General features: G+C 56.7%; 3 protein-coding genes across 3 annotated transcripts in view; 1 reads left to right on the forward strand and 2 right to left on the reverse strand.

Moving 5' to 3' along the window:
- Positions 1-135: 135 nt before the first annotated feature.
- P884DRAFT_271536 (uncharacterized protein) lies at positions 136-2,073 on the reverse strand (the record flags this gene model as incomplete). Its single annotated transcript, XM_069442443.1, has 4 exons — positions 136-394; positions 459-914; positions 995-1,300; positions 1,379-2,073. The coding sequence occupies 4 exons, from the start codon at positions 2,071-2,073 to the stop codon at positions 136-138; spliced, it is 1,716 nt and encodes a 571-aa protein (XP_069295437.1).
- Positions 2,074-2,644: 571 nt separating this feature from the next.
- Positions 2,645-4,228, reverse strand: P884DRAFT_57137 (uncharacterized protein). The gene is made up of 2 exons (XM_069445967.1): positions 3,319-4,228; positions 2,645-3,246 (listed from the first exon to the last, which is right to left on the reverse strand). Exons 1-2 carry the CDS (start codon positions 4,050-4,052, stop codon positions 2,856-2,858), a joined length of 1,125 nt encoding a protein of 374 aa, XP_069295438.1. The 5' UTR covers positions 4,053-4,228; the 3' UTR covers positions 2,645-2,855.
- Positions 4,229-5,516: 1,288 nt separating this feature from the next.
- P884DRAFT_206628 (heterokaryon incompatibility Het-C) overlaps positions 5,517-7,484 on the forward strand; it is a gene marked incomplete at both ends in the record, with an annotated part of 2,934 nt that continues 966 nt past the window's right edge. The window contains 6 exons of the mRNA XM_069438732.1: positions 5,517-5,661; positions 5,721-5,881; positions 5,963-6,349; positions 6,410-6,539; positions 6,605-6,644; positions 6,713-7,384. Coding sequence (XP_069295439.1) covers positions 5,517-5,661; positions 5,721-5,881; positions 5,963-6,349; positions 6,410-6,539; positions 6,605-6,644; positions 6,713-7,384 — 1,535 coding nt within the window. The remainder of the gene's footprint in view (positions 5,662-5,720; positions 5,882-5,962; positions 6,350-6,409; positions 6,540-6,604; positions 6,645-6,712; positions 7,385-7,484) is intronic.

The following is a 7,484-nucleotide window of genomic DNA, read 5'->3' on the forward strand; positions in this document are numbered from 1 at the left end:
GGGGGGGGGGGGGGGGGGAACGAGCGCCTTAAGCAGGCGGTTAGGGCTTGGTCCTTTGACAACGGACGAAGAGGGAGGGTGGACGACGTACCTTGTAGGATTCCTATGCAGACAGCAGGAGCCCGTGATTAGTGTCTAGATCGCCTTGGTGCGAGAGAACAAACTGCTGTAGACCGCGTCCACAACCGGAGCAGCAGAGATCATCCGTCCGTCAAAGTAGCGGCCGTTGAGGCCCTTGATGGCGTTTTCTCCACCCGAAACCTTGTCGAACTTGAGGTAGATGTCACCCTGGGAGTTGGGGTCGACGGCGATGTGGACGACGTGGCCGTATTTGTCCTCGGCTTCTTGCCGGACTTCCTCCTCCAGCTCCTTGATCCAGCCGTCACCCTCTTGTCTACCAGCATCTGTCAGCAACTCGTGGAAAAGATATAAAACCAAGGGACCAGGAGGTGACGTACTCGGCGGGATCAAACATGTTGTGGAGGACTACACAGCGGCTTGCCATGCTGACATTGACAGGGAGCGGTTTCGTCTCGGTCTTGGGCTTCAGAATCTGCCGCTCAGGTTGGCCAGTGCTGGGCTCGTCAGTCCTTGCCAGTTTCCGCATCAGAGCATCTCGGCTGTAGTTGTTAAAGTTGACACCGGCCACGTCGGTGTCATCCAGGGCACTGGCGGCCGTGCCCTTGTCGCTGTCTCGGCCACCGGCTCGGTCGAAGTTGGACGCCTGGAGGCCCCTCCCCCCGGCTCCGGAGAAAGCAGATCCTTGATTCTGGCCTTGGAATCCCCGTAAGAGGTTGGCAGTTGACTCTGGGGTAAACTTATCGTTTCCAAGCCCGACACGGATCGGGCGACCGGCCAGATCGAACCCGTTCATCTTCTCGAGAGCCTCTCGGGCTTGACTAGCATCACGGAATCTATGCGCCATGTTAGAGACTGTCCGGCGGCACCGAGGGGGGCGAAAAAAAAAGAGGGGGGTTCCGGGTGAAGAACGTACTGGACGAAGCCATAGCCTCGGCTGCGGCCGCTGTCATCCTTCTGCAGCTGCACAAACTCGAGCTCTCCAAAGGGCTCAAAGACGTTCTGGAGGTCTGTTTCAGTGATGCTGAAGTGGATGTTGCCCACATAGAGTCTGTGGAAGGGGATGGAATTCGGGTGACCAGATGATTCCGAGTTGCGCGCTTGGCGGTTCTTCTCAGCCTCGGTCGGCTGCACGATGACGGGAATACCTAGGAGTTTCTGACCAGTGAGCTGAAGGGCGGCCGCTACGGATTCTTCATTCTTGAACTCGACATAGCCGACACTGCGCGTCCTTTGTTAGCGTCGGAATGAAATGAAACGGCATTGGTGCACTGCGCAGCGCGCGGGGAGAGAAACGTACCCTTTGGACCTGTTGCTAACGCGATCTTTTACGATTTGCGCCTCGGCAACGGGGCCAACCTTCTCGAAGAACTCCTTCAGCTCGCGGGTACGGAGGCGAGCGGCCAGCTGCTGGACAAAGACGGTGCGGCGATCGCGCTCGTCTCCCGTCGGCGAGGGATCGCGGGGGGTGCTGTGTCGGCGGCCGCGGCGGTCGTCGTCACGGCGACGGTAGCCACGGTCGTCGCGGTCGCGGCGGTCGTCCCCCGGCGGGCGGTAGTAGCGGCTAGGCGAACGGGAGCGCGAGCGGCCGCCGCGGCCCCGGTTGCTTCCCCGGTAGTAGTCTCCGTCGTTTCTATGACGGCGTGAGTGTCGGCCAGAATCACGGCTCCGGCTCCGGCGCCTACTTCTATGGCTTCCGGCCTCGCTTCTCGGGGTGTCCCGTCCGCTAGACGAGTTTCGGTAGCGGCCGCTGCTGCGATCTCGGCGCCGGTGGCCTCGGTCTCGGCTGCGGTCGCGGCTGCGATCTCGGCTGCGATCAAGGCTGCGGTCACGACTGCGGTCGCGGCTGCCACGGTCTTTATCTCGCTCACGGTCGCGATCGTACTCGCTGCGGCTTCCATTCTGGGGCGAGTCGCCATTAGCGTTGGCCTTGCCGTTCTGCTCCTTGGACGAAGCAGTCGAGTCAAGGAGGGCTTCCACGTCCAAGCCTGACATGTTTTTTGCAAGCTGCGCGATGGCGCAATTTCCCTTATCCGTTTCGCGCGCGGTTGTTGCTCTGATAGTTCGGCAGCGACGATGGATCGCGTGGGGTTGGCGTCGTGGGCCTGGTTGGGCAAAAGATGGTGGTCGAAGGATGCCTGAAGGGGGAGCGCCGCGAGGCGAAAGCGGGAAGTGGGCAAATGAGGCTCCAGGGTTGCCGAGTCGCTGTGTTGCGAGTCACGTGCGGGGATTGCGCTAGTTACTACGTTTGCAAGATTTGGCGTTGCAATTTTATTTGTATTCTGTAATCCGTATTCTAGTGTATTACTAACCCGGATACTGTACGGAACCCAGGTCAACAACGGGATGAGCTAGAGTCAAACCATCTGTTTGTTTTACAGACTACAGACGTAGCATTTGCAACCCTCGGAGAATTGCAAAAGTTATGTCCGCTGCTGTATAACAAAAAAAAAAAAGAATCACAAGATTAGCATTAATTATTTCTCCCTAAGAACATGCCATCAACAACCGGCCTTATTAGCAAGAGCAGATCCGCGCCCCTGGTGTACTCTTGGACCCTTTTTTTCTTGCACCCAAAAAGGGCAGCAGACGCCCAGTGACCCACAAAACGGGACGGCATGTCTCCTTGCTTTCCTTCCTTGTTTTTCGATCGTGATACAACGAGTGAAGAATTGCCGGAACATGTTGTGGCTTGTGCACACGTACTTCACGTGTGCCAGCCTCTCATTACAAGATATATGTACCCCAACCCGGTCGTTAACTCGTGCTTCATCCAGCTAAATCTTCTTGGGCTTTGGCTTCAGCTCTGTGCCAAATACCTTGTCCCAGAAGGGGCTGGTGACACCGAAGCCGTTCTCGTAGTCGAGGAAGTGGTGCTCGAGATGGTACTTCTTGAGCTGTTTCCACCACAAGGGGAGGTTCTGGTGGTGGAGGAAGTAGTGCGTCAGGTCATAGCAGACGTAACCAAAGACGCCGCCGCAGTAGGCGGTCGTGGCAATGTGCCAGTTCCAGAAGAAGATGGTATGCGCCAGCTTCCAGAAAGGGGCCGCTAGTATCATGAACAGAGCTGGCGGCATGACCAAGCGGTACTTGTCCATGGGGAGGTAGTGGTGGATCCCGTGGAGGGTGAAGTGAAGCGTGATGCCAACCCGGTTGTCGGGGAGGTAGCTGGATAACCAGGAGTTAGCACGTGGCTCTTTGCAAAGAGCGGTGGTTGTGCGAGCTGGACGTAGAACTCACTAATCAAGGTGGAACAAGAACCGATGCATCAGGTACTCGATCAGTGTCCACATGAAAAGGCCGAAGGCGAAGTAGAAGACTTCCTCTAGAGGGTTCTTGAACCCTTCGCTTGCGAGGTAGAGGCCGTACGAGACGAGCGGGAGCCAAATCAGCGGGACCACCCACCACGCGGTCTTGGTAAGAGGCTCGAGGAAGTTGCCGAATAGAGGCGCCGAAGCGCCGCCCTTGTAATGGCGCGGCCGGTGGACCTGGTCGAGGTAGAACTCCTTTGAGAAACCGCCGAACCAGACCTGCGGGAACAGCGGCCGGCTCAGGTCAAGGAACTTGTGGGTCTTGTAGTCCGAGACGATATCCGTATCCTTGGTCAGGTCCTCCTCGCAGGACATGCCCGTCCTGGGGTGGACGAATTTGCCGTTCGAGCCGTTGGCTGCCCCGTTGGTCTTCTCAGTGCCCGTCGGCTCTGCCTTGGCGTCGGAAGAAGCAAGAAAGCCGACATGCGACTCCTCGAGTACTTCATAGGCCGCCTCGGAATGCGCGTGCGACGTTTCATCCTCGAGAATGGCTTTGATGTCCTTGCCGGCGTATTCGAGGATGAGGTCGCCACCGCCAGGGTGCGAATCGATAAAGTCGGTCACGTCGTAAACATTATTCCCCAGCGTGACGAAGCAGGATTTCTTCGAGTTGTGCGACTCGACTTCGGCGAGCGTGAAGGTTGGGAGCGTCCGTCCAGGCATGGTTGCGATAGTATGCTGCGGAACAAGTCGACCAGAGACCGGCAGTATCGAAGGTGAGTGCGCTAACACTCGGGCGTAATTGGAGAAACGCCGCGGATGGTCGAGTAAAGAGCAATCGCAAAAGGAGCGACGATGGTAGTGTTTCGTTGGGGGGGAAAACAGGACTTCTTAGACACGACGACCTGGCAGGGGACAGAGGAAGCTTGGGTCGCGGATTGGGCGGATGGGAAATTCGGCCAAGGGTCCAAGGGGTCCTGCGAATCACGGACGCGGATCGCTCGGGTCCGCATGAAATCTCATCGGATGACAGTGGCGTTACTCGGCACTCCATACTGCCGGTACTGTGCGCATGGGCATGTTCGTCCGTGCACTACGTAGTAGTTATGGATTATCCGACATGTCAAACGACGCAAACTTGCCAATATTTCCAAACCTCGAAGAAGAAAACCCACCCGTGCAAAGCAAAATTTCTTCTGGTGCTTCCACGTATGGAACTTGTAGTATTAGGCTGATTTCTCGCCGAGCGATGCCATTTTTCCTGTTCTGTCAGAAACAAGTCGAGGAAGCATTGGCCGCATCGGGCCAAAAGCGAAAATTGTATCAATCAATCTGGTGCGGTCTCAAACATCAATCAGCCTTACACAGCTTGTTCAGGACGCTATTTCAGGACCAACTGCCGACAAGCTATAAAGAGTAGTACACAAAACGTCATACCGGTCTCCAAATATGTATATGAGGAGGACCTGGCCCCGGTGGACGGCCCGGTGGACGGGAAGCATCACGACATAAGAAAAGTCCATACTCGGGATATTCGCGTTAATTGTCACAGAGGTAGATATATATCTGTGTGGCATGCTTACGGTGTGTTCCTCAGTATGTTGAGCACCGTGTCCGACTTGGCGCCCCAGGGTCTCTCGCCAATGCACGGCGGGGTTCAACGAAGCCCCTCCTTAAGAAGAAGGTTCCAATCCGAGTCCAGTCATCGTGGGGCGTAATATCAAGACTCACCGGGGAGAGGAAAAAAAAAAAAAAAAAAAACACGGCTCGGGTGTTGCACTATCATTACGCACATTGTACGGAGTAGTTTCTAGACCAGACAGTAGCCACGCTCGTGGTGGCGGGCAGTGCTGAGCCTCGGGATGAGCTTTCAAGGCGCGAGCAAGCCCAAATAGCGTGGCTGCGTCTGACGTAAAGCAAGGCCGGAGTCCTCTCCTTGGCGCCTCGTACACAAGCTCAACTCCAGCCTCTTGAGCGTGCCGGTTAGCCGTGGTCTTTCGTTCTCAGATCGGACTTTGCGCAAATATAACATTTTCCACGGTCACGGCGCGCGACAGAAGGTTAGCCGACCACCTCTGGGAAAGGCTTTAAGAATTCCACAAATCTTTTGCAAAACGGCTCCGCGCTACATTCATTCTTATCAAAGACAGCGTTTCCCTCTATCGCACATCTCTCGCCAACGGCGCCATGGCAAGCCTCAGGTTTGGCTGGGGCAGTGCGCTCCTGGTTCTCGGACTGCTGCTTGTGGTTCTTCCTGGCAAAGCTGCGGCATTCGGCGCCGGCAACATCCCGTCCATCGCACAGGTCGAGGGTCACAACTGGAGGCATGGAGGTTTGTTCTCACAAGTCGGTCCGGGTTATACGGCGCAGAAGGCTTACCCGCCGCTCCAGACATCGAGGACATGCTCAAGACGGTGGCTTTCCTTTACGGCAAGAAGTGGTCTACTCTGATGGTCGGCCGCGTCTACTTTGGCAACTGGCTGCGGGACTACTCGCAGGCAGTCGACGTCGGGAGCCTGAAGGGCATCAACGCGGCTACGATTCGAATTATCGTGAGCTCTCGCCACCGATCCCCATGCAAATGCAAATGCAGCGCACCGCCATCAGACGGATCCGATGACTGACCTTCCCAGGTTTGGGTCCTCTCCTTCATGGCCAACGGTTACGCGACGGAGGAGTTTGAGGTCACCGAAGAGCGGCTGGGCGTCTACCGCCCCGAGGAGCACATCGACAACCCCCTCGGCTACGCCGACGGCAAGGACGCCCGAGAGTTCGATCCCCGCCTGCGAGGTCCCGTGGACCCGCGAGAGCTCGAGATCGACCCGCGGACCGGCATGAAGAACTACATCGCCAACGAGAGCGGTGGATGGGCCACCAGCGCCGGCTATCTGCGCTGGAGCTTCGCCCGCAGCATCCACTTTGGCCGCCTCTACACCAGCGGCGCGAACGGCACCTCGGGCAAGGAAGCCGATCTCTGCGAAGCTCTGCGCTGCCTGGGCCAAGCTCTGCACTGCATGGAGGTTGGTTCCGCCCCGTTGGTTGGCGTCGACACGACGGCTGGCTGATGCTGACCTCCCCAGGACTTTGGCGCTCACACCAACTATTGCGAGCTTGCCCTCATTGAGATGGGCTATCACAACGTCTTTCCGCACTGCGGCAGTGCGACCAAGATCCCCCTGAATGGGAAGATGGTGTATCCGCTCGTCACGGGTAGGTAGAACTGACAAGGGGAACACCGCCATGACACACAGTCTGACTGACATTAAATACGTCAGGCACCTTTGGAGCCGTTGACTTTCTGCACTCCGTTCTCGGGTAGGCATTTTCGATATTTCACCAAACTCGTTCCTTTCCTTGTAGGGACTCTTACTGATCCGGATCAGCGAGGCCACCGACCACTTCACGCAATCTGAGGTTGACGAGATCGACATTGCCCTCAAAAACGCCGAGCAAGCCACCATGTCTGGCGACTCCCGACGCGGTTTCTTCGGCTCCGGCTCCGGCTCCGGCTCCGGCTCCGGGGGAAGCGACTTCATCTCGCTCTTAGGCCAACTTCCCGGCGTCGGCGATGGCTTCGCTGCGCAGGCCAGGGAACTGAAGGCCGCGTCGGCCGCCCAGGAGCAGGAGAACATGCGGGCCGCTGGCAACACCAACATCGTGCCCGGGATGAGCCCCAACTTCGATCCGGTCAAGGTCTCGGGGCAGATCTACCCCATCCTCCAGTTCCGCGACAAGATCGTCCGGTCCATCAACAGCATGATCTCCAAGATCCCGGGCCTGGAGAAGCTGCTCGAGCACATCAGCGAGACGCTAACGGCCTTCATCCTCGGCCTTCTGGCGCCCTTCGTGCGCCCCATCATCAGCCAGGTCAACAAGACGCTCAAGGAGGGCTCGTCGGGTCTGTTGGCGACCAGCGCGAAGCAACAGTTCGAGCCATGGGACAACCCGCACTGCACCGACCCCACCCACTCGATGCTTTCCAAGGACCACTTCACCAACGTTCTCAACTCGTGCAGCGGCCGGGTTGCCGTGACCATCTTGCAATACGTCGTTCCGTAGGTTTTTTATTTTTTATTTTTTATTTTTTATTTTTTATTTTTTATTTTTTATTTTTTATTTTTTATTTTTTATTTTTTATTTTTTATTTTTTATTTT

This window comes from Thermothelomyces heterothallicus, assembly GCF_042370625.1.
Source record: "Thermothelomyces heterothallicus CBS 202.75 unplaced genomic scaffold P884_scaffold_21, whole genome shotgun sequence".
Classification (NCBI taxonomy): Eukaryota; Fungi; Ascomycota; class Sordariomycetes; order Sordariales; family Chaetomiaceae; genus Thermothelomyces; species Thermothelomyces heterothallicus.